Source organism: Peromyscus californicus, unplaced genomic scaffold, assembly GCF_007827085.1.
Source record: "Peromyscus californicus insignis strain IS unplaced genomic scaffold, ASM782708v3 Scaffold_15__1_contigs__length_86483966, whole genome shotgun sequence".
Lineage (NCBI taxonomy): Eukaryota > Metazoa > Chordata > Mammalia > Rodentia > Cricetidae > Peromyscus > Peromyscus californicus.
In genome coordinates, this window is record NW_026294447.1 from 37,466,115 (window position 1) to 37,492,759 (window position 26,645).

Consider the following 26,645-nt stretch of genomic DNA (forward strand, 5'->3'; position numbering starts at 1 on the left):
CTGTGACACTGTCACACTGTGTGATGTGCTGACGGTCAAGGGCAGTCACAGATGCAGACAAGACACATCCTGCACTAAGTAACCAGATAGGGAAGAGAAGGCACCAAGACTGCAACAGTTTTATTTGGAGTGTAGGCATGTCAGGGAAATCCAGTTCAGGGAGGCACAGGGCAGAATCTAACACTGCTGAGGTCCCCAGCAGGCCAAGTGGGGAACAAAACCTCTGTTGAGATAGCCGAGTGAAGTTCTGCCACATTAGCTCAGATGAGACTTATGGCTGCTTCTGGTGAAATGATGTCTGCATAAAAGAAGCGTGCTCCAGCACCGGTGGATCCGAATTCCATGGAAGACTGCATCAGAGACCGGAGGAAGGGACAGGGGGAAGCAGATGGGGCACCACCCAGACAGTGTGCAGGGGAGAGCGGGACCCTAAGTTATGAACAAAAAGTCGACAGGGACAGCGGGTGGATACTGGCTGAAGATACCACGTCTAGGAAGCGTCTGTCATAAGATGGGTGGCCCTGTGCTTGAGAATTTGAGTCTGGTTTCCAGCAGGTCCTGAGCAATACTCGTATTCCTTCCTGAGGCTCTTGAAGAGTCCATTTAGTTCTGACTTCCTTTAGAGCAGAAACGCCCATGTCTAACACCAGGTCCTGGGTCATAATGGCTGAGAGGGAATGTCTTGACCGCCCTGTGACACAGTAGCTCTTAGTTCAGATGTCCTTCTGGGGCACTCACTTCTCTGACCAAGACATCTTAGCCAGGATGGGCTCCCACCTCTCCAAAGCACCGGATGCAGAGCGGCTCTGCTGTGAGTCAAAGCCTTAGGTACTGGCCTTTAGATAATATCCCTTGGACAGACCAGCCTGAAGTTCATGGGCTCAGATGCTGGTCCCTGTCCCCAAAGCAGCAGGCCCTGCCTGCGAGTGACAGGCTCATGTGGCTGAATGCTGGGACTCTCCCAAGGAGAGGGCTCTCTATTTTCACAGGCAGAAAAGTAGGAAGTGAGGCAGGTTTCAGGACAGCAAACGACACTCAGTTCTTCCACCGAATTTGCTGTGGGAAAAGCATACAACAAGGTGCGATCAGTTTTCACTCATCACTACAATGAAGGAGGGGGGTGAGAATAAGGGTTGAATTGGGCGCTGCTGAGTTTTGTTGTTTGGGATAGGGTGTGTCTATGTAGCCCAGTCTGGCCTGGAACTCAGTCTATATCCCAGGCTAACCTCAAACTCCTGATCTCCCTGCCTTAGCCTCCCAAGGGTCAGGATTGTAGACATGCACCAGTAAAGGTTATTTTTAACTCTCTGCGTGTGCATGTGTGTGTTAAAGACAGAGGTCAAGCTTGGGTATCATTCCTCAGATGCTACCCACCTTGTTTTTTTGAGACAGGATCTCTCACTAGCCTGGAACTTATCAGTTAGGCTAGGCTAGCTGACCAGTGAGCCCCAGGGAACCTCACTCTACCTCCCTAGTGTTGGGATTACAAGCACATGCCATCATGCCCAGCCTTTAGGTGGGTGCTGGGCACTGGACTCAGATCCTTGTGTATACAAGGCAAGTACTTTATTGATTAAATGATCTACCCAGAAGATTTTTCCTTTTAGTATGTGGGAGTTCATTTATTCAGAGATAGATTAAATACCTATTCTATATTTTACAGACTGCTGGTTTTTAGAGCGTTAACCTGGCTCTGGCCTTCTGACTGCAGAGATTTACCAGTGACCAAGTAAAGGTGTCAAAATTCCTAATACTAAGTTCTATGTTAACGAAAAGCTCAGTGATTTCATACCGTGAGAGATAACCAGCTGGACTTCCCAAATAACTAATTCCATTTCATTCCCTTCTTATTTCCAACAGGCAGGTCACAACCATGTCCTAGAGGGAACATACAGCCTGGACATGGAGTCCATATCATGTGCTCTGTAGTTCCTGCTATCTGCTAGGTCTAACAATAACCAGCAATCACAGCTAAGCTGCATGCTGAGGTCTTCAGGTTATTCCTCTATCATTTCGTCTCTCAAGAGTGACTTCTGCTGTTTGAACGGTGTTTCCACTACTGCAGTCCACAGGTGAGTCTTGTACCCACGTGGCTTGGCTAAGTGCCCCGCCTGGCCTCGGGAGTCTGCACTTGACGCTCTTTTCTGAACGGTCTCCTGGGCTCACCGGGGGTGAGTGGAGCTGCTCACCGAACTGCTGAGGATGGCATCGATCTTCTCTTCCTCAACAGATCCTTTATCCACTTTGCTCCTGTAGGCAAGCAACTGCTGGCGGTCCCTCAGGTCGCGGCAGGTCTGTGCACCAAAACACAATCAACTCCCTACTCAGCCTCTCTATGAGGGGCTCACTCCTTCTGAGAGTTCACTGTTCCTCTGCCCCCGGGTTCAAGGGAGGGACAACAGATTACAGTAAGATGATACGTGTAAAGCACCCACAGAACCCCTCGCTGGAGAGAAGGCCACAGACCTTACACAGCTCGACTCAGTCCTAATGACTCCAAATTCGACCTAAAAGCTGACAGAACTCAGTTGGAAGACTGTGAAAACAATACAAGGGTGTTGGTCTCCAAACTGACTCTTGCCAGACTATTTTGTCCATTCAGTCAAAATGGCTGGGAGCATTTTGGGATCTGGGGCAAATGTTGTATCCCCGACTCTCCACCCAGACCTAACTCAGGGTTCTCTCCTTGGGGACTCACATCAATAACAACATCATGGCACTTGAGCTTCGTGGCTAAGTTCAGCTTTGTGTCCACATCTTCCACCAGATTGACATAGTCCTGCAGTATCTGTGGGAGAAAGTACTCTGATTAATGAGGAAAACACAGGGCTCCCTGGGCAGAAAAAACAAGTTCTAAAGAAGGAAGAATTCAATACCCCATGTCTGCGACTGCCATTACGAACCACGGTTTTGCAGTGGGAAATGAGGTGATGCTTGGCAGCATGTCCCTGCTGCCTCAGGAGGAAAGGGAAGAGCAGTCCAGATACACAGACCACTAGGCAGTGCTCTAGAGCTGGTTCAGAGCATGCTTCATGTCCCTTGACGTCCTTGCCTACAAGCAATGCTCCTGAGTCATCGGAACAGTGCACAGTTCTCCATATCACTAAACACAGTAGCCGCTCCTCAAAGGTCTCAGAGTACTTGTAAAGGAACGCTCCCAGCTGCCCTTTTCTATCTCAAGGCCCAGCACAGCCATAGTGCTACCATTAAGAAAATGAGAACAGCTCAGGTCCCCACCACTAGCTCTTTTTCAGAGCCATTACCTGGACAGGGGCACTGTTCTTGTGCAAAATTTCCACGACTCGATGGAAGCCAATGGGTGCTCTCTTCTTGGTGTAACCCAACCAGTTCTGAAAGGCAGGAAAGCAGTGGGTGGGCCAGACATCACCAACACACTGGCCTCATCGCGACTGTGCTTCAGGATATGACCAGAAAAGCAGGTGGAGAGAAGGGGTGAGGGAGGAGTCAGTGAGGGAAAAGCAGGTGGAGAGAAGGGGTGAGGGGAGGAGACAGTGAGGGAAAAGCAGGTGGACAGAAGGGGTGAGGGGAGGAGACAGTGAGGGAAAAGCAGGTGGACAGAAGGGGTGAGGGGAGGAGTCAGTGAGGGAAAAGCAGGTGGAGAGAAGGGGTGAGGGGAGGAGACAGTGAGGGAAAAGCAGGTGGACAGAAGGGGTGAGGGAGGAGACAGTGAGGGAAAAGCAGGTGGAGAGAAGGGGTGAGGGAGGAGACAGTGAGGGAAAAGCAGGTGGACAGAAGGGGTGAGGGGAGGAGTCAGTGAGGGAAAAGCAGGTGGACAGAAGGGGTGAGGGGAGGAGACAGTGAGGGAAAAGCAGGTGGAGAGAAGGGGTGAGGGGAGGAGACAGTGAGGGAAAAGCAGGTGGAGAGAAGGGGTGAGGGGAGGAGACAGTGAGGGAAAAGCAGGTGGAGAGAAGGGGTGAGGGGAGGAGACAGTGAGGGAAAAGCAGGTGGAGAGAAGGGGTGAGGGGAGGAGACAGTGAGGGAAAAGCAGGTGGAGAGAAGGGGTGGGGGAGGAGACAGTGAGAGACGGATTTTCAGAAAAGCCAAGGACTGCCGAGGGTAGGAGCTCCTGAATGGATGAGTGGTGACTAACACACACAGCATGAGTTTGTCAGTACGGAGACTCTACCTCTCCACCTTCACACGCACATGGGATTGTCCGTCTGTAAACTGCAGGAAGGTCTGGGAAGGACTAGTCCCTCCCCAGTGAGGCGGGAGCAGGTAGACAACAGACAACCAAGCTCTTCTTGTCTGTGCTGGGAAATGAGGGCAGGCTTCGTGCACACTACCCACCGTGCGCTCACCACCACTGAGCACAGTCCCAGCCCTCCTGACTCATCACACACACTGTCTACAGTGCTGGCTTTTGCATTAGCATGCCTTGCTTTAGTAGTTAACATAACTAGCTGATAAGTAAGAAGAAAAGCTAGAAAATTCTCAAGGCTAGAATGAAAAATTACTTATATTTAAATTTTAAGTCAATTTGTATGGAACCACAAAAGATCTCAGATAACCAAACCGATCCTGAGAAAGAAAAACCACACACACACATACACAAAATAAATATAATTTTAAAATATTAATGTCACCATTCCTATATGAATTGCAGCATTATCCCCAATAGCCCAAAATATGAAAAAGGTGTCTATCACTAGAAAAACAGATAATGAAACTGTGGTGTGTATATATGCGTGTGTTCATATATATACATATACATATATATTCACATACACACATACAGTGGAATGGCCTCCACTCTTAAGAAGATCCTGCTTTTTATGACAGCATGAACTAACCTAGAGGTTATTATGCTAAGGGAAGTAAACCAGACACAGGAAGAAGCTACATAATCTTATTTATATAAGATCTTAAAAAAAAAAACCCAAATCTCAAATACACAGAAACAGAAAACAGTGGTTTGCAGGGGAAAGAAAAACAGGAGTGGGCTAAAGGGTATGGTAATGCAGATAGGTAAATCTTCAGTTCTAAGCTACAGCAGGAAGCCTGTAGCTAACTATATGATACCTTAAACTAGAAATTTGCCATAACTGCATTTAGGGGATTATTAACACACACACACACACACACACACACACACACACACACACACACACACACACACACAGAGTGATGATGTAAAATAGATGTTATTAGCTTGGACTATAGTAATCATTCCATTATATAAATCAAAATACTATACTGTATACTTTATAATACACAATAATCAACTGTTTAAGTAGATATATATATATCTATATAGACATATCTATATAGATATATATCTATATATATATATATATATTAGCAGAGACTACAGTCACATCCAAGGATTGAATACAATCATTGGATCCTAATAACACGGAAGTACAAAAACTAAAAACAGTGGCTGGAGAGATGGCTCAGAGATTAAGAGTACTTGATGCTCTTGTGAGCCTTGGATTCAATTCCCAGCACCTACCTGGGGACTCATAACTATCCATAGCTCCATTCACATGGTACATTCATACACATAAATTAAAAAAAAAAATCTAAAAACAGTAACAAGCTAATTTAAAAGTGATGTATAGGGGGCTGGAGAGATGGCTCAGAGGTTAAGAGCACTGGCTGCTCTTCCAGAGGTCCTGAGTTCAGTTCCCAGCACCCACATGGTGGCTCACAACCATCTGTGATGAGATCTGGTGCCCTCTTCTGGCCTGCAATCATACATGCTGTATACATAATAAATAAATAAATCTTTAAAAAAAAAAGTGATGTATATATGGCAGATATTTATGATAATATAATTATATTAATATCAAATTTCTTGAGATGTGATATTTATGAGATAAAAGCTTGAATATTAGAGGCAAAAGTGTTATACATACCGTTTACTTTCAAATGGTTCCAAAAAAAAAAGTATATAAAAAAAGTAGAAGCTAAATAATACAGCAAAATGTTAATCAATCAGTAGGGAGAAACAGTGGCTACTAGACTCTTCTTCCCAATTTTCTTTACACTTAAAATTTCAGAACACAGAGGCTGGAAGAAGACTCGTCGCACCTGGAATTTGAGAGGCCCATGAAGGCATTCTCACTCCAAAGGCCTCAGACGCACAAGCGTCAGGACACCCACCTTTGTGGTAAAGAGGGCATCAACATCATTCCAGGCTCGAAGCTTGGCACGAGCAGCCAAGGCTGTTAGCACATACTGCTTATCTGGGATCTGAAGAGCAGAAACCAGGAAAACGTAAGAGGAAATAGCAATGCATTCATTAAATGCTTTGACATGCTAGAAAAGTGTCTCTATTTGCTGCTATTGATCCTGTCCTCTCGGGTCATCAGACACCCTATCTTCCAAGGCCACACTGCTGTACACAGCAACATTAGAGTTCCCTTTCACTGCACACTAACTCCTAGCTTTCCCCCACTAGCTCTGGACACACACAGGGTTACCATGTCACATCCACTTCATGCAACACCCTGACACTACTTTACAAAAGAGTCACAGCAAGGCTACCTTGAATGTCTTCTTCAGGTTGATGGGACTGCTGAAGGTCCCCTAGGATGAGAGGGGAAAAGAAACTTCAACGACAGCACCCAGTGCCCCCATTTTCTTTTCTATTACACGAACTCTCTGTGTCTTATTGTAAACCATTTAAACCCAGAAATCAGTTTATGAGAAAGTCTCCCTCAGGTCTAACAGAAAAGCACACAACCTACTTCATCGGGAAGAAGACTAGTGAGCACAGTGCTTTTTCCATTTTCCTGCTAATCCAAGAAAGAAACAAGCACGTGAAGGTTAAGTCAAGTCCAAACTTTTAAAAAAGAAAAGGGGCTGGAGAGGTGAGTCAGTGGTTAAAAGCACCGGCTGCTCCTGCAGAGGACCTGACTTCAATTCCCAGCATCCACATGGTAGCTCACACCCATCTGTAATTCCAGTCCCAGGGGATCAGATATCCTGTTTGGCTTCCATGGGTACCAGGCATGCATGAAGGTAAAATAAACCACCCATCCACATAAAGTTATTTTTTTCAAATAGAGAGGAATCCATAACCATATGACACTGTTCTCTATGCCACTGTTAAGGGAGCCAGAGACACCCGGTGCTCTGCTAGCGTGCCGACCACACATGGCCACACAAACCCTCATAAACCTTTGTCCCTTCGGCTCACTCTTGTGAGGGCCTGAGAAGTTTCTGGGTGAGTTCTGAAAACCACACGAGCCCACAAAAAATACCTCACAACACTGGATTTGAACAATGCTCCTGCTTACTCCGCCTGTACCTCGGACTCCGTGTAGTGATAGAAGCAGGCGTAGAAGAGCGTCGTCACCAGTGGCATGTTGAGAATGGAAGCTTTACGGGGGTGCTTTCGGAAGATCTCAGTCTGCCCCGCAGACTCTAGATGTCGATCGTTTACCTGTGATGGAGTAAGCCAAATAAAAGAAGGAACAATGTCCACGGGGAGAGGCAGGGAAAAAAACCTGTACTACTACAGCAGCTGTGTTTCCCACCCTAGGAATGAAGCCAAAGAGAAAAACATAGAAATTGCTTAGGATATTCCAGGGAGGACTAAAATCCATAAACGGATCATAGATTTTAAGTTTAATTAAGAGATCTCAACAGTTCAGCTTGGTGCTGCATGCCTGTGATCCTGGCTCTTGGGAGGGGGAAGCAGGAAGATCAGGAGTTCATGGCCTTACTACATAGTGAGTTCTAGGTCAGCCTGGGCTCTATGAGATCGTGTCTCAAGAACAAAAAGAAAAGAAAGAAAAGAAACAAAGTAAGAAAGGAAAGAAGGAAGGGAGGGAGGGAGAGAAAGAGAGGGAAAGAAGAAATGTAGGCAGTGGATATGACACAAGCAATTTGGAATAAAAATGAAATAGAAAATACCTCCAGGCTAGCAGCAGGCAAGAGGAAAAAGGATGCTTAAGAACCATCAAGGAAAACTCAGAGAGGAAATAAAAGGTTGTGCCAGAAAATGGCATGTGCAGAGCAAAGGAGTGGCCTGGATGCTGAATACGGAAAGCAGAGACAAGGAGTCTAACCTCAATGATGATCTGGCGTTCCAGGAGCGTGTAATGGTCCTGTATGTGCGCAGCGTCTTCTGCTGAAAATGGCAAACTGGTAAAGGGCACAGGGTTAGTACCACTTTCTATGTGAGAAGCAAAACAAACCCAGTGAAACCAACTGCTCACTAAAACCTTCTGAGGCTCCTGGTTTTAACAAGTCTGATCTCAATGCACCTTACAGCATCTTCTGAGACAGAAAAGCAGAAAACAGAGTAGACCGGCCTGGATGCTGCATGTGAGATTTGCCAACTGGAGCTGGGGATGGAGCTTGGCTGGAGCAGTACTTGCCCAGCATGCATGGAGCCCCAGGTTCAATCCCCAGCACTGCACAGACCAGGTGAGGCAGTATATGCCCATTATCCCAGCTTTCTTAAGGTAGAAACATGAGAATCAAAGTATCAAGGCCATACTTGGCTACAGAGGGAATTCAAGGCCAGCCTGGGCTACATGATATTCTTTTTGTTGTTGGTGTTGTTTGTTTTTCGAGACAGGGTTTCTCTGTGTAGTTTTGGTGCCTGTTCTGGCTCTCACTCTGTAAACCAGGCTGGCCTCGAACTCACAGAGATCCGCCTGGCTCTGTCTCCTGAGTCCTGGGATTAAAGGCATGTGCCACTGCCTCCTGGCCGCTACATGATACTCTTTTGAGAGAGAGAGAGAGAGAGAGAGAGAGAGAGAGAGAGAGAGATATTGTAAATTTAAAAACTCAAAAGGGATCTCCTGAAAATTCACAAACGCACAGCTGCAAGTGCTTATTTGGGGAGTTGGACCTTTGCTGAGTAGGTCACAAAGCTAGTAAGCCCACAATGCTCATCGTCAACATGCCCACAAACCCTGCCTTGCCTTGTTCAACTCTACTTAATCTGTTAACTATTTCTAGAGCAGAGTAATAAAAAGCAAATTAAGTTATATAGCATAGTGGTAGGTTGGCAAATATCCAAAGACTGTACCAATCTACAGAAACGTCAAGGACTCCATCTTCAGAACTGTCCTTAGCAGATATGGTTTGGCACACGTTTGTAATTCCAGCACTTGTGAGGTCAATCTAGGAGGCTCAGGAGTTCAAGGTCATTCTTGATTACATAGCAAGTTCAAAGCCAGTCTGGGGTACATGACAGTGAAAGGCGCCTTTAAACTCTCAGTTCAGAAATCCATCCTTTAGGTCAGTGGCTCTCACCCTTCCTAATGCTGTGACCCTTTAATACAATTCCTCGTGCTGTGGTGACGCCCACACAAAGAATTATTTCTACTCCTGTTGCTACTTCATAACTGTGATTTTGCTACTGTTATAAACTGTAATGTAAATATCTGATATGGGACGCCCAAAGGGGTTATGACCCACAGATTGAGAACCACTGCTTTAGACAATGCTGCCTGTTCCTCTAATCAAAGGAAATCTTCAGAAAGAATTCTGAAATTAGTTACTGTCCCAGGTAAGTGTGAGCCACGCTATCTGTCTGGTAACATTAAAATTAGGGGTTTCATAGACAAGCAAATTCTTTTTTGCTGTTGTTTTGTTTTTTGAGACAGAATTTCTCTGCATAGCCTTGATTGTCCTGGTACTCTCTATGTAGACCAAGTTGGCCTTGAATTCAGAGATCCACCTGCCTCTGCCTCCCAAGTGCTGGGATTAAAGGTGTGCCCCACCACTGCCCAGCTGACAAGCAATTCTAAATGTGAACCTGGAAATCCTTCCGTGAGGAATGGCTGAAACAACCCTGAATACTGGACCTTGAGGAGCAGGGGCTACTGGAGACTATGCAGCTGTATGGAAAGATACTGAGAAGCACACTGCAGCTTAACCTAAGGAAGCACTTTCCTATAGCAAAGGCAAGGCAACAAAAAATTAGTCACTTCCCAGAGCAGAGAGCACCCCATCACAAGAACAGTAACATCTGGACTTCCCAGAGCAGAGAGCACCCCATCAGAAGAACAGTAACCTCTGGACTTCCCAAGACAGTGAGCATCCCATCAGAAGAACAGTAACCTCTGGACTTCCCAGAGCAGTGAGCATCCCATCAGAAGAACAGTAACATCTGGACTTCCCAGAGCAGTGAGCATCCCATCAGAAGAACAGTAACATCTGGACTTCCCAAGACAGTGAGCATCCCATCAGAAGAACAGTAACATCTGGGGCTTCCCAGAGCAGTGAGCATCCCATCAGAAGAACAGTAACATCTGAACTTCCCAGAGCAGTGAGCATCCCATCAGAAGAACAGTAACATCTGGACTTCCCAGAGCAGTGAGCATCCCATCAGAAGAACAGTAACATCTGGACTTCCCAGAACAGTGAGCATCCCATCAGAAGAACAGTAACATCTGGACTTCCCAGAGCAGTGAGCATCCCATCAGAAGAACAGTAACATCTGGGCTTTGTTTGTTACAAGGAGGATTTGTGTTTGGATGAAAGCTCATACTACAGCAGCAGTCTTGACTGTGGGCTTCAAGACCCATAACAGGAAAAATGCACAAGGTCCATAAAAAGTCACTTTTTAACTTTATTACACTACGTCATTAAGAAAAACACCACCAATTTTATTGCTAAAAGGGGGAATACGTGAGAAACAAAGTCCCAGAACAAAAGAATCTTTCCAATCCAGTGCATTCAGCTTTAGGGAAAGAGTCTCTCCCAGGTTAACTATCAGTGACAACTCAGCTGGAGACCAGTATTTGGGAGCCACTGAGGGACGACCTTCCAATAGTGCCATGTGACTCACGTTAGCCTTTCCCTTCTGAACCGCCCACTCCATCCTCTTTTCTTCTCCTGACTACATCTACATAAGACTGCTTTTCCCCACTTACCCAATGCAAGTCTTAAGAAATTCTTTTCGTTTTTCAGGGTCCTGAATGTTTAAATGCTCTCGATAATGGGTTAGCTACAAAAAACCAGAGAAGAATTTTAAGCTATTATGTCTCCTCAGAAGAGCGGGAGCTTGGGTAGCATCCAGAGGTAGAGCACTTGTCCAAGCACACGTATGAGCACAAAAAGACGCACACACACACACACACACACACACACACACACACACACACACACACACACACACACACACGCCTGCCACAGACAGAGAGAAAGAGAGAGCACTAAGTGAATGTGTGTGTGTGTGTGTGTGTGTGTGCGCGCACTTGCCTGTGTTTATGTATGTGTAGGAGCCAGAGGCCAGCATCTGGTTCTTTTTCTATTGCTCTCCACATTATCTCTTTATAGATGTATTCTAAGTATGTACACACATGCTTGAGGAGCCAGAAGACATCAGAACCCCTGGAGCTGGAGTTACGATGGTTATGAGCTGCCTGACAAGTGCTGGGAACAGAATTCCAGTCCTCTGCAAGAGCAATACACACTCTTAACTCCTGAGCCATCTCTTCAGTGCGTCCACCTGATCCTGAGCCAGGGTCTCTCACCGCTCCTGAAGGCAGACTACCAGGCCAGCAAGCCTCTGGGATCCTCTTGTTTCCACTTCCTCAGCACTGGGCCTATGGATGCATACCCACTGCACCCAGTTTTTACATGAGTCCTGGGGATCCACATGAAGCACTTTATCCACTGATAAAGTGGATCTCCCCATCTTCCCAGCTTGAAGCTCTAGAAACCCAAATCCTTTATTCTCAGAGAGTTCTCCTGGACTATAGATGATTATGTGTGTGCTTGGGGAATATGGTGGGCTGTGTCATTTCCTGGATACCTGACTTCTAGATCTAATCTACAAAGGACAGGAAACAATTCAATTGGCAGGAGAGCTTGGCGGCTAGGCTGGGTTTTGGCTTAGATGCCTGGTAAACAGACTCCCTACAGAAACAAACACCACACTTACCGCCAGCTCTTCTGTTCTATCTAGGAACCTGGGAAAGCAGAAGGAAGCAGGAGAGTTAATGTACTGAGGAGCGGCATTTCCAACAAGCTCTAGAAGAAACACAGTTCCACTCATCGTCTCTACATAATGAGGTACCCTAATCTTACAATTCTTCCACCTCTACCCCTTCAAAACATTTGGTGACTTACGGATCTACTTTTCTCTATGTCCTAACTAAATGAAACACGCAGGGCAGGGCATTAAGAGCTTAAACAGACTGCCCTAGCCCATGTTTCTTTACTCAAAATCAAAACACTGTTTTCTGTCAAAACAATCTTGAGAACAGACATTCCACACAATTCTTTATTTCGTTCATGTATAGAGTCTAATGTAGTTGGTCTGTTTCCTCCTTATTCTGAATAGACCATAATTAACAACACCGCCTTGATACAGAAGTGATGCTTGACAAGACTTCCTTGACTGGAAAGGAAAGCCAGAGACAGCAAACAGCCTGCCTCTGTGAGCACATCTTCTTTGGTAAATTCCTTCTGACCTAACTGGGTAAACTGCTTTCCCACATCAGTATTTGAGAAAGCTCATCACTGTTCTGGCCACAGGGTAAATGAATTACTCTGGGCCACAAAACCTAAGGAAAGGATAAAACACGCTTACAGTTTAATCCAAGAACAAGAACTCATCCCCACCGAGGGGAACGAGAGAAGGAAAAGACGGCAGAAGGCCACCACCAGACAGCCCACCTCTCACCTAGCCTCCTAAAGCTGCTGTGAGACTTCCATGGGGGATCCGGACTGAAAAATTATAGCCCCTTCTTTTCTACCGTACTTCTCACTGGCATCACTTGAACAAGAGGAGGGGACCTTTAATCGGTGTTTTATAAGAAAATGCTTAGCAAACACTAATACAACAGATTAATGCTAGCCTACCCACTCAGTCTTCATTACCCAGTGTGATAGACATCACCACCTCCGTTTTACAAGGAGAAAGCGCACTCTCAGAAGTCTAGTGACTTGCTCAAGATAACAGGCTACACCTGACAGCACACATGCAGTCCAGGTATGTTTGACGATGGGGCCTGAATCCTAACACCCTGCCATACTGCCAGCCTGAATGATGATGTAATACCCCAACACATCTCAAGATCTTGTTTTCTAGGTGTTTCTGGAACAGGATAGTGTCTTCACTTTCTTTGCACACCCCAGCCCCGAGTGTTCTGACAATGCACCTAGTAAACCTCATAGACCAGAGGCCCAGCTCTTACCTGAAGAGATCCAAAAGCAGCTTTTGGTCCCCTATTTCTTTAAGGAAATGAATGAGATGTCTCAGGGCGACCTGGCGTACCTCCAGCTCTCGGAAGAGGATCTCTGCATGTAGGAAGAAGTTGGGTGGGGAAAGAAGTACAGCTACCTGGCACTCAAGTCCGAGACTGGCTTCTCCACTCCCGCACCCACAGCATCTCCTGAAAGCCCAGCAACAGCTAACAGTGGTTTCTTCTGATCTCAACTCACCATCACCAACAGCCTCTGTGCTCTAGAGCTGTGGTTCTCACCCTTCTTAATGCTGCACCCTTTAATACAGTTCCCCATGTGGTGACCCCCAACCATACAATTATTTCGTTGCTTCTTCATAACTGTAATTTTGCTACTGTTATGAATCATAATGTAAATATCTGATATGCAGGATATCTGATATGGTTGAGAACCACTGCTCTAGAGCAACACATAGCCACTCGGTCAGCCTTTGAGTTCTCAATAATACTAACAACGGGTACTTCTCACTTCTTCAAGCACACAGCCCAAGTGTTCCCAACAGAGAGAGGTAGCTAATACTGCCCCCACCCTAAAGGCTGCCCTCAGAGGTATGATGCTCTTAAGTCACAGGTCACTCCAGCTCTGAACCAGACCTGATCCTGGTGAATTCTGAAATAAAAGCCACAGGTGTTGCTGAGTGGAGACTTCCTTCACACCATGCTCACCTTTGCTTAGGGTCCTCTTCAGGAAGATCAGAACCTAGAGGAAAGAAGACAAAGACTGTGCATTCTTTCATACCCAAAGGCTGCCCTGACTACTTCATGTCTAGGAACGAGGCCAGCAACTTGTGAGGAATCATTGCTGTGGAATAATTCTTTTGTACACTGTGAAGATGTGTCGCTGTTAATAAAGATCTGATTGACCAATAGCTAGGCAGGAACAGGTTAAGGCAGGAGAGCCAAACTGAGAGGACTCTGGGAAGAAGGGAGGAGTCACAGGGTCGCCAGCCAAATGCAGAAGCAGGAGATGAACATGCCATACTGAAAAAAGGTACTGCCATGTGATAGGGCATAGATAAGAAATATGGGCTAATATAAGATGTAAGAGCTAATTAGTATGAAGCCTAAGTTATTGGCCGAGCATTTATAATTAATAATAAGTCTCTGTGTGGATATTTGGGAGCTGGCTGGAAGGACAGAGCTGACTGGCAGGAGAGAGAAAGTCCACCAACAAATCACTGCAGGCAGAGCATGCCCTCTCTGTGGGACGGCAGGAAAGAACAGACATTTGGAACTGAGCCGTGTCCTAGGTGTCCACATGCCCATGGCCACTGTGTCCACACTGGCAGAGAGATACTCCACTTCTTGTCTGTTGAGAAACTACTCTCACACAGTTCTGCTGCCATAATACCTTGCATAAGATAGAGCAGGCAGCCTTCTGTTTTCCAGTAACAATTAACAGTTCCACATAGAACGCATGTCCCACCGGCTGAGCCGGGAGCACAGCTGTCTTGAGAACACTATGCCTCAGAGAGAAAGCCAGGCTCCTGACAGGCAACCCACTGCTAAGCCAGTGTTGACTGAATTTTCAGGAGCTACTAAACAACTGCTAGCAAAGCTCACACTTACTGCAGTGATGACGTTTCCATCATGCATGCTTACTGCTTCCTCTAGGAGCTGCAGCTTGTCCTGCAAGGAGCGGAATCGTTCTAGTGAGCAGACCTGCAGAGTAAGAACACAGAGAGTATGTAAGGGAGCCGCTGCCCATATTCCTTTGTCACTGATAGTGAGAGAAGGGTAACAGTGACAGGAAGCATCCAGAGGGAACCTTATAGTCACACGCTGGTCTCCGTGCTGTGAGCCTGCAGGTCCCACCACACCCTACCTAGTGCAATGTGATGCCCTATAGGACACCAAAGCCTTCAAGTCTTGGCCAAGCCAACAGATGATCACTTACTTTTCCTTCATGTGTAATTTTCATACAATAAAACTCACCCTAGGCAAGTGTATAGCTCAGCTTTGAAAGTGCCTACAACAGACATAGAACACTTCTATCACCCTTAAACAGCCCCACTGTCCATGCTGACATTAATGCCCTCCTGTTCCTAGCCTACCAAAACACTCTTCTGCTCTCAGCCACTGTAGCTTGGTCTTTCCTAAAATGTCACACAAGAAAGACTGTCACTACATGATCAACCGATTTTCAAAAAACATACTCCCAAATTTCAATGAGAAAAAGTCTTTTCAAAAGTGCTAACAAAGATTGGTATTTATATTAAAAAAGAAAAAAAAATTAACCTCAACACTTATCCCATACCATGTATAAAAATTAATTCACAATGTACCACTCTCTTTCTTATGGGATAAGAGCAAGTTTGAGAGAGGGCTTCTTCCACTGTGCACCCAGGCTGGCTTCAAAACTGTCATGCATCCCAGGGTGGCTTTACACTTGTCATTTTCCTGCCTCAGCCACCCAAGTGCTAGGACTACAGGTGTGCTCTACCACACATGGCTATATCATCCACAACTGCTTTCCCCCTATGCTGGCAAAGCAACTCCAAACCCCAGAGAGCCAAAGACTCTGCAGCTGGCTGGTAACCTTAGTGGATTTGCTTAGCTCCTGAAAACCACTCCAGTTCAGAAACGGGAACTGGAGAGGCAGTCAGGAAATCCGTCCTGTGGAACATGCTACCCACCCTGCCCAAGACTCCTCAAGCATTCTCTCTGCAGCAGCCTTACCTTGCCCCGGCGGAGACGTCGCACTGTGTCGCTGGGACTCCAGTCATTGCTATAATCCTGGGAATGAGCAACACATGAGCCATACGTTATGGGCTCAGAATGACTAGTGTACCAGCTCTATGCCTCAAATTCAATCTTTGACCTATGGGAGAGGTACTCTATGGGGAAGAAGTGATCAAAAACATAAAACTGGAAGGGTCCTGTTCAGAGTTTGGTCTTGGTTTGAGTTTCTACAGGAAGTACAGCACAGGTAACACAGGCAGGAATAGGTGGCCTAAAGAGGGATATACCAATAGCAAAGCCCAGGACCCTCCGCCTACTGGTTCAGGGTTCTACACTATATGCAACCAGTCACATCTGACACCCCAATATTCAGTATCATTAGCCAACAGAAGGGGAGACATTCGACACATAGCCCCCTTTTGGTCTTAGAATATAGTTTCTTCCCTTTGAGTCAATTTGCTTGTTTAGTATGCTTCGTGGGAGTCTAACCTCTACCATCCCAGACTACAGTGACAGTCACTTAGTTTCACGTCAAATTCCCAAAAGGCAGCAGCAAAGGCAAGGAAGCATGCTAGGCTTGTGTCAGAAAAATACAGACTTTGAGTGGAAGTCCTATCCTTTCCTAGTTGTGGGAACCCAACTAAGGACTACTGTTACAAGACCAGTTTTCTCATCTCAAAGTGGAGGTTGAAATACATTCATGTGCCAATGCATATACAATAGCAGTCCAGTAGATTAAGATGGAACTGAAAGTTTCCTGTTGTCTGGTAGTGTGTGTGTGTGTGTGTGTGTGTGTGTGTGTGTGTGTGTGTGTGTGTGTGATACAATCATGTGTACAAACACGAGCCCATGCACACGTATGTGGAGGCTAAAGGAGGATATCCTGCTCTATCCACTCTCCACATGTTCTCTTGAGACAGGGTCTCTCTCTCACTGAGCCCAGCAATCTTCCTGTCCGTGCCCCCTGCAGCACTGAGACTGTAGAAACATTCATCATGCCTGGCTTTTCATGTGGGCACTGAGGATACAAATACAGGTTGTCACGCTTGGGCACTAAGCACTCACTCCCACTGAGCCATCTCTCCAGCCCCTTCCCTAGTACTGTACTATATATACCCCTTCTACATTTACAAACACTTGTCATTACACCCATGGGTACAGTAACCCACAACCGGGGTCACATCCTCAGGTAACAGGTGTGGAATACAGGCTATAGCAGCTAGGTTTGTGTGAATACACCCTATGTTTGCACAAAGATGAGACCGCCTAGAAACACATTTCTCAGAATGTATCCCTGTCATTCTGTGATACATGACTATAACAGATGCTCAGAGTTGGGAAAATTAAGCAAGGTACTTTATACTGTGTAAGTGTCACACTAATATTAAGGTATAACTCAAGCTGGACCTGATTGCTCACAACTATTATCTCAACACTTGAAAGACTAAGGCAGGAGAATTACCGTAAGTTCCAGACCAGCATGGACTATCTGGTGACTGCCAGGCTCTAGCTTGGGCTACTGAGTGAGACCAGATTTCAGAAAAACAAAATGAAGGCTGGTGGCGTGATTTTGCAGGGAGAGGCACTTGTTGCCAAACCTAATGACCCAGGGAGACAACCAACTCCCCTAAGTTGTCCTCTGACATCTGTACCTGGCACGTGGCCAACACACACACACACACACACACACACACACACACACACACACACACACACACACACACCATAAATAAATGTAATTTTAAAATCAAGTAAGTAATAGAGGGGAAGGAAGTGAAATTCTGTAACTCACCCTGTACTCCCCTTTAGGCCTCCCCAGCTCTGGAGCATAACTTTTGGCAGGTGTGTCTGACAGAGCTGAAAAGGAACCAGAAGTCAGTTTAGAAGGCACTGTACATATAGCCTCTTTCTTTTCTTTCTTTCCTCCTTTCTTTCTTTCTCTCTTTCTTCCTTCCTTCCTTCCTTTCTTTTTTGGTTTCTTTCAAGACAAGACTTCTCTGTGTAATCTGGCTGTCCTCGAACTCACAGAGATCCGCCTACCTCTGCTTTCTGAGTGCTGGGATTAAAGATGTTTGCCACCACCACCACCCAGCTATGCAGTCTGTTTCTTATCCTTCTTTTCTCTCCTGCTTTCTTCCCACATGCTCTGTGTGTGTGTGTGTGTGTGTGTGTGTGTGTGTGTGTGTGTGTGTGCATAAGCACATATGCAGGCGTGTGGAGGTCAAGGACAACTCTGAGATCAGGGATCAAACTCAGGTCATCCAGCTGTCTGGTGGTCTGAATAAGAATGGCCCCCATAGGATCATGTATTTGAATGCTTAGTCATCAGGACTAAGAAGGATTAGGAGGTGTGGCCTTGTTGGAGGAAGTGTGTCACTGGGGGAAGGCTTTGAGGTTTTAAAAGCCCATGCCAAGCCCAGAGTCTCTCTCTCTGCCTATGGATCAGGATGTAGTTCTTAGATACTGCTCCAGCGCAATGCATGCTGCCATGTTTCCTGCCATGATGATAATGGGATATCCTCTGAAACTAAGCAAGCCCAATTAAATGCTTTCCTCTTACAATAGTTGCCTTCATCATGGCATCTTTTCACAGCAATAGAACAGTGACTAAGACACCAGCCTCTATGTAAGTTCCTCTGCCCACTGTGCTGTCTACCCAATGAAACCTCTCTAAAAAAACAGGCCAGGTGGTGGTGGCGGCGGCGGCGGCGGCGGCGGCGGCGGCGGCGGCGGCAGCGGCGGCGGCGCACGCCTTTAATCCCAGCACTTGGGAGGCAGAGGAAGGTGGATCTCTGTGAGTTTGAGGCCAGCCTGGGGTACAGATTGAGCTCCAGGAAAGGCACCAAAGCTACACAGAGAAACCCTGTCTCGAAAAACCAAAACAAACCAAAACAAAAACACAGCACAACCGTTTGTCTCCTGGGGACCTCCACAGCCAAAGGTAGAACACCTCTCCTTCCTGACTGTAGCCCCAGCAGTCAACCCCGGTAATGGAGCCTATGCGACTCCTCCCTCCTCCCTTGGCATCAGACACTTTCTCCAGATTTAGAGGAAAGTTAACCCACTCATCCAATTACTACCTGTCCCCATGACTCTCCAGGCTGTACCTTAAATCAGCAATCAAGGAAAGGGGCCGATGCTTACCATCAGAAAGGGACTGGAAACTCCCAAGTCTCGTTCTGCCTGAGGGAAAGAACACAGCAGGAAGATGTCAAAGGTTCAGGTCAGACCACCCGAACCTGGCTGAAGACACGGGGCACATAGAGCCTTACTATCCAATATGAAGAAACAGCTTTTATTCAGGGCTGGAGAGATGGCTCAGAGTTAAGAGCACTGGCTGCCCTTCCAGAGGACCAGGATTTGATTCCCAGCACCCACACATGGTGGCTCACAACCATGTGTAACTCCAATTTGAAGGGATCCAACACCTTCTTCTGGCCTCTGTGGGCACCAGGTATACAAATGGTGCACAGACATACATGCAGGCAAAACACCCATAGACATTAAAAAAACAAAACAAAACAAAAATAAATGAAGTCTTTTTCAACTTCAGAAATCTCATGTCCTAGTAAAACAAGGGTCAGAGAGAAATATTTTAAGTATGCTAAAATATACATACATAACATAAAATTTACCACTTTTTTTTCGGTTTTATAAAATGCAAAAATACAGAACACTTGATGAATTTGTGTGTCATCCTTGCGCAGGGGCCATGCTAATCTTCTCTATGTCGTTCCAATTTTAGTGCATGTGCTGTTGAAGCGGGCACAAAGTTTACCACTTTGCTCATCTAGTGTAATTTCAGTGGCATGAAGTACGTCCACGCTGCCCTACAATGACTACCACCATCCCTGAGACTGCCTGGAAGCAGTAACTCTCCACTCCCTCCAGCCCAGCCCTGAGGAAACGTCTCTCAACATGAGTGGGGTAAGACAGTATTTGTTCTCTTGTGGTTTACTGCTCCCTGTAACTCCCTACGGCTCATCCCTATTATAACATATATCTTTCATTCCTATTTAAGTTAACAGTCCATTGCATCTGTATTCCATGTTGTGCTTATCCTTTTAGTCCAAAATGGACATACACAGTATTTAGATCTTTTTGGCTATTGGGAATGCTGCTTCAAATATTAGCATACAAACATCTGCTCAAGTGCCTGTATTCAATTCTTTTATTAATAACCTAGAAGTGATACTGGTTCACATGCTAATCCTTTGTTCAACTTCTTTAGAAACTGCCACACTAACTTCCACAGTGGCTGCACAATTATACATTCCCACCAGGGACACACAAAGGTTCCCTAGAGGATGGCATAAAAGGCAAGGAGGAATATTGATCTAGGCAGATTTCTTCAGTACTCGACCCAGGGCTGTCCATTTCATTCATGTTTACAAACCCAGGCTAATACCTGGGAATTTCTCATTCCTCCCATTCCTAGTACTAAACTGCCTGCTCAAATGAGAATTCCGCAGTCAATGAAAACATCAGCCCAAGGCTTTTCCTGGTGAAAGCAAAGGACACCCCTGTCCTCCCCCACCACTCTTTACCTTTGAAGAAGCTGCTCAGGGAGTAGGCAGAAGTAGGTTTGGGCAGCTGTGTGTAGAAACTGTTCCGGCCCTTTAGCTGTTCCCGTCCTTCAGGGGTGGACCCGCTGTTCCCAGCAGTCTCTTTGATGGACCACGAGATACCTGCAGGATGGTAAGAGCTAAGTAAGCCTCATCCACATCAGTCCTTGACACCCAACACTCAACAAATGTAAGCCTGTCCAACAGGCCCTGGTGCCCCGGCCAGCAGGAGGCCTGCAAAGATTGTAATTAGTAGACTAATCATTAGCACCATTGAGAGAGGGAGGAGCAAGCAGAGGGAGATCCAAACGGCCTTCGGACACACGGAGAGATGGTCTGCCTCTCGTCTCTTGAACAAGCATTAAAGTAGCTAATTTAACAGATCAGGTGTGTGTTAGGTTGCTTTTCCTAGTTCACTCTTTTTTTGTTGTTGTTGCCCTGACTGTCCTGGAACTCGCTTTGTAGACCAGGCTGCCCTCAAACTCCAGATATTCATTTACCTCTACCTCTACCTCCCAAGTGCTGGGATCCAAGGCATGCACCACATGCCCAGGCAATTCTTTTTTTTTTTTTTTTTTTAAGTTTTTTGAGACAGGTTTTCTCTATGTAGTTTTGGTGCCTGTCCTGGAGCTCGCTCTGTAGACCAGGCTGGCCTTGAACTTACAGAGATCCGCCTGCCTCTGTCTCCCCGAGTGCTAAGATTAAAGGCATGCACCACCACTGCCCGGCTATGCCAATTCCTTTCTTTTTTTTTTTTAAATCACACTATACTACCTAAACAGAGTCTATGTATACTATACAGAGTGTATGAAGAAATTAAGTGGTATTATATAATTAAAATGTGTTGGCTAAGGACAGCTCATTTATTTAAGTCAACAACTCCCAAATATGACCACATATGGCCTGGGAATCTGCAATGTTAACAGGCACCCCATGAGTCTGAAACAGCCATCCAGGCATTCACTCCAGGACAGCAGATCCAGAAAGCCACGGAGGCACTACTGTTGTCTTTCTCCACGTGGCTCTGGCTGCTACTAACTTCCAGGCTGCACCATTTGAGAAGAGCAGCTCTATTTCGGACCAGCACTAAGGAGACAGAGCGGTACAGCCTTCACTACTGACAAGAACCCCTCGTAGGGCTTCTTCAGCTTACTTCCCACAGGTTCTCCAGTCCAGCTGACTCGCTCCAGGTCATCGTCATCGTCGTCATCCACGAAGTCTCGAAGGCTATTCACTGCCCGTTTGGATTCTTTTAACTGTAGAGGGACATAAAGCAGAGTAGTCCGGCACTTCTCACTTCCCTCCTGTCTCACTGAAAACCAAGAAGGCTGAGCAGCTGGGACTCAGTGATTGCCAAGAACTATCTGTAGCTATTGTACCTGTAGTCCACATCCCACCTAGACACTGTTGCAGTCGGCGGAAGACTCAAAGTCACTTTCGAATTCTAATCATATTCTATAACTTGTCTGCAAATCTGAGTGAATATTACTCACTTCTCCAAAAATGACTATTCCCAGACAGGTCATTTTTCAAAAACAAGTTATCAAGGAGCAGTGGTGTGCGCCTCTGGTTCCAACTTCCAGGGAGACAAAAGCAGGAAGATGGCTTGAGCCCAAGAATTCGTGATCAGTCAGAGAAACACACAAGATTCCATCACCAAAAATAACAATGATAGACACTGGGTGTGGTGGTACATGCCTATAATCCCAGCACTCGTGAGATGGAGGCAGCTATAATAAAAGAAAAAAAAATTTAGTTAAAAAAAAACTGGGTATGGTGGATACAGCAGCACACCTTTAATCCCAGCACTCAAGAGACAGAGGCTGGCAGATCTCTGTGAATGAGGCCAGCTAGGGTTATATGGTGAGACCCCGTGAAAGAAAGATGGAGTGAAAAAGAGGAGAGAAAATGAAAAGAAACAGGAACCTATAAGATGGCTCAAAAGTAAGGACATTTGCCACCAAGCCTGATAATCTGAGTTCAATTCTCAAGACCCACATGGTGGAAGAAGGGAACTGACTCCTACACGCTGTCCTCTGGCCTCCACACACCAACAGTGACTCCTGTGCTCCTCACACACGAATACACGTAATAAAAATTCTTTAGAAATGAAAAAGGAGCAGGCGGTGGTGGCGCAGGCCTTTAGTCCCAGCACTAGGGAGGCAGAGGCAGGCGGCTCTCTGTGAGTTCAAGGCCAGCCTGATCTACAGGGTGAGATCCAGGACGGCCAGCACTGTTACACAGAGAAACTCTGTCTCGAAAAGAACCAAAAAGAAAAGAAGTGAAAAAGGAGACAGAGGCCGGAAGGTCAGAAGTTCAAGGTCTTCACCAACTAAATCACTTGAATAAACAATCTGTGGTTTTAAGGTAATAGCAAGAAGGATAAAGTTAGCTTTTATAATCTTTCTGGCTCTTTTTTAAAGTCTCCTCTTCATGAAGGCTGCCATAGTTTGTATCTGTTTCTAATTTTAACTTAGTGTGTGTGCATGCCTGTATCATGTGTATGTAAAGGTGTGCCCATTCCACTTCACAAGAAAGACAGGTGGTGCTGGCTAGTTTTATGTCCCTCAGTTGAGAAAATGACCCCACTAGACTCGTCTGTGGGCAGTGCCACTCCTGGGCTGGAGGTCCTGGGTGCTACAAGAGAGCAGGGTAAGCAAGCCAGTAAGCAGCACTCCTCTGCTCCAGTTCCTGCCTCCAGGTTCCTGCCCTGACTTCCCTCGGTGACAGAGTGTGACCACAGAGTTCTACGTTGAAATCAGCCACTGCCACCCCAAGTTCCTTTTGGTCATTGTATTTGTCACAGCAACAGAAACCTAACTAAGCAAGACAACTGTAAGGCGTAGGTTCTGGAGACTAAACTCAGGTCACCATACTTACGGCAAGCACCTTGACCAGCTGAGCCATCTCACAGACCACTGTATAGTTTGGATTTTGAAGGTCCCCCAAAGGCCTATATGTTACAAGTTTGGACTTCAGGGCAGCCCTATGAGGAGGCAGTAGAGCCTGAGAAGTGGAGCCCAGCAGGAGATCCTTGGGCCATTGAAGGGTGTTCTCAAAGGGGATTATGGGACTCCATGCTGTCCTTTTTCTCTCCACTTTCTGGCTATGAGGTAAGCAGTTTTGTTCTATCATGTGACTGTACCACAATGTGCTGCCTACCCCAGGTCCAAAGCTCAGAGCAACCAATCATAATCTCGAACCCTAAAAACTGAGCCAAAATAAGGCTTTTTTTCTGTGGATCAGTTGATTACCTTGAGTCTTTCATGTAAGGGTAGGAAGCTGACTAACATACAGGCTTTTCTGAAGATTATGAGCCATAACATTCTGAGCCTACTGAAGATGAGAAGAAATTTCCGAGAGGCATTCAAGAGTAAACTATGATTCTTAGCACTGTGGACACCTACCTGTGAGAGTTCATCATCTTCATCATCAAAAGTGAAAGCCTTGAACTTGGAGCTGTTCCAGTATTCCTCCTCATCACCCTTTGTCCGGTTCATCTGGCGGGGAAAGGAAGACAGGCACAGGTCCCTTTTGGAACTCTCTAAAAAGTGTTACACTACTAACTGCTCCCAGAAATACAGGATGTAGAAAAGAATCTGGTAAAGTACCTGCCATAAAAGTTAGACTCATCAGATGACGTTAGAAACTCCAATTAGACACAAACATTCATTCCTAGAACCCCTATTGTGTTCAAATACTCTCAGGTGTTGTAAGAGCTATAAAAAGTGCAAGACATGGTCTTCCTCCCGAAGGATCACGTTAGAGCAAGGGTATCCAAACCAATGGGATGTTGTAAGAGAGGCAAATGCTCTACAGACTCGTCATAAGTTTGCAGAACATACAAAGATCAGCCAAAGCTCACCCCAAACAGAAAAAGTGACTTCATGTATTAACCTGAGACACTCTTCTAAGCTCTGGGAACACTAGAGTTGACCACAGCCAACAAATGTCCCTCTCTCCCTGTACGCTCTTTAAGTAACTACCATAAATGAAGGGAAAACAACTAAAAGAATCAGAATTATCTTGCCTGTATCATCAACTCATGATTATTTTATTAATCACTTGGCCAATTATACGGTCAATTTTTGGGATCATGACCAAGGGAAGAAAATATATAAGGTTAGCCAAGAGATTCCAAATTCTTCTCATAACTTCTAACTATTCTAGGTGTTGTTCTGCAAAAACAAGTTTTTCGAACTAACCTGGATAAGAGTGGAAACTGTGGTTTAACCTAATAACTAAGAATGGCTACAGGATCTCAGAGTCAAAAGGTAAATGATTTCTAAGCCTTGGAGAAATGCTATCTTGCCTGACTCGCTTATAGTGAAAAATAAATAATATTCCAAAAACCTAAAAAAATGCCTAGCAGAACATAAACACTTAACTTTACAACCTTTTAGGCATTCAATACCTTATTGACATGTAAAATATAATGCATATATATTATATATTATTTATAATGCTTATAAGGTATAGCAGGTAGCCTGTCTAACAAGAATGAGGACTAAATTAGAAAATACATGCAAAGTGCTTACTGCCTGGCAGAAAGCTAATGTGTCCATCATTAGCTCTTCTTCCTTAATCTTAAATGGTACCTTAGATAAAACTAGAGAATTTTTTTTGATGTTTGCTTTTCGAGACAGGGTTTCTCTGTGTAGCCCTGGCTGTCCTAGAACTTGCTCGCTATATAGACCAGGCTGGCCTCGAACTCAGACATCTGCCTGCCTCTGGCTCCCTAGTCCTGGGATTAAAGGTGTGTGCCATCACTGACTGCCTAGCTAAAACTAGAGAAATTCGTTTATTTTTTTTGCACTGGTGGGAATTGAACTTTGGGCCTCACACATTTTAGTCAAGCACTCTACCACAGAGCTAAATTCCCAGCCTCCAAAAAGGGGGTAAAAAACATTTAAAAAGCAATTCTAAAAGTTAAAAGAAATTCTAAACCAGGCCATAAATATTGAAGGTGTGTGTATAGCAGAAATACATGTCTCTAGAATGTGTGCAATTTCATAAATAACTCTGTCATTCACTTAGCCTTAGAACAATCCTAAAAGGTAGGCCTGGGAGATTCCCACTGACAAGGCCTAATCACTCTACAATCCAGGTTTTTCTGGCCCCTAGACTATTTCTACACTGTCTTTCATGACCCTTCTACATTTTTTTTTTTCACTTTTGGGAAAAGTACGGTAGATCTTTACAGTATACGAATAAGCACAGAATGTGCCTAACAAAACAAATATTCCACGAGAGAATTTCTAGAACCTTTAACCAGACTATGGCAATGGATACCTTGTATCAACTTGTACTTCTATCGGCAAAAGAGACTATGATTTACTTGGCAAGCAAAGTGATAACATTTAATAACTCTAAGAAGGCATAAATCAATCCCGTACAATGTTCAGAGTGACTAGAAAGGGTGTTTGAACGTGGTTTAAAATGTTTCCGAGGTTTGATCTTATCATCACCTGTACTTGAGAGCCCACAAGGGTAGGGCGACAGATAAGAAAGGTAAACAGAAACATGACACAGGGAAAACAGGACCCGTTAAAAAAACAAAACCAAAACCCCACAACCAAGGCGCTCCTTGTCTCGGGGCACTGTAGAAACCAGCTACTAGAAGCGAGGCTAGGTTCTTAAGGCAATGTTTCTAGGCTACAAGAAGAACGTCCAGGAAGTCACACGTTCACGGCAAACACCAGAGCCTGGAGAGCCCTTGGGAGAGGACATGCTCGTTCAGAACTAAATGCTGCGTTCTCAACTAGCTGCCGATGCTCACTGGAAACTCCAGCTCCGAGCATACTGACTCCCAAGAATGGTCCTGACCAGAAGAATCAGGTCAGGAGTGAGAATGCAGGGATGCCTCAAAGACAGGGAAAGAATAAGGATGCGGAAAGGGTGGGTTCAACTAGACACGCGGCCCAGACAGGGGCTTGGGACACCCTCACCTCTTCCACACCGAGCCCTCCCTCTCAGGACAGCGCCAGGCTCAGCCACCGGACCAGCCTTTCTAAACAGGCTGTGCGGCATAGAGAAGGGGCCGAAGGGGACAGTCGCGAGAGGGGCTGAAGAAGGTTAAAGGGATAGCCGCAAAGCATCCTGGAAGTTGCAGTTCCGTGGCTGCTGTCATCTTTGCGCTCTCCCGATGGGCCGCGGGGCTTCTGGACTACCGTTCCCAGAAACGCTTGCGCACCGTGCCAGGTCATTTCCTTTA

At 45.7% G+C, this 26,645-nt stretch overlaps 1 protein-coding gene and 1 non-coding gene across 2 annotated transcripts; both read right to left on the bottom strand.

Annotated features, from left to right (window-relative positions):
* Positions 1–105: 105 nt before the first annotated feature.
* On the bottom strand, positions 106–26,566 carry Vipas39 (VPS33B interacting protein, apical-basolateral polarity regulator, spe-39 homolog). The gene is made up of 20 exons (XM_052738623.1): positions 26,380–26,566; positions 23,839–23,931; positions 21,585–21,687; positions 20,414–20,554; positions 19,011–19,049; positions 17,659–17,723; positions 15,864–15,920; positions 14,754–14,846; positions 13,851–13,884; positions 13,137–13,239; positions 11,879–11,906; positions 10,866–10,939; positions 8,043–8,118; positions 7,280–7,414; positions 6,514–6,555; positions 6,130–6,219; positions 3,264–3,350; positions 2,699–2,788; positions 2,190–2,294; positions 106–1,056 (listed from the first exon to the last, which is right to left on the bottom strand). The coding sequence occupies exons 2-20, from the start codon at positions 23,929–23,931 to the stop codon at positions 1,036–1,038; spliced, it is 1,476 nt and encodes a 491-aa protein (XP_052594583.1). The 5' UTR covers positions 26,380–26,566; the 3' UTR covers positions 106–1,035.
* On the bottom strand, positions 19,529–19,635 carry LOC128111407 (U6 spliceosomal RNA). Its single transcript, XR_008218645.1, has one exon. It is a non-coding gene; the product is annotated as a U6 spliceosomal RNA (small nuclear RNA).
* Positions 26,567–26,645: the final 79 nt, after the last annotated feature.

Bases quoted from the DNA above. Each gene is read 5' to 3' on its own strand.
- Vipas39 (XM_052738623.1), bottom strand. From the start codon at position 23,931: ATGAACCGGACAAAGGGTGATGAGGAGGAATACTGGAACAGCTCCAAG. The intron at 6,220-6,513 runs GTAGCCTTGCTG...TCTGCTCTTCAG, and splicing joins ACCTGAAGAAGACATTCAAG to ATCCCAGATAAGCAGTATGT. The intron at 2,295-2,698 runs GTGAGTCCCCAA...TTTGGTGCACAG, and splicing joins GCCATGATGTTGTTATTGAT to ACCTGCCGCGACCTGAGGGA.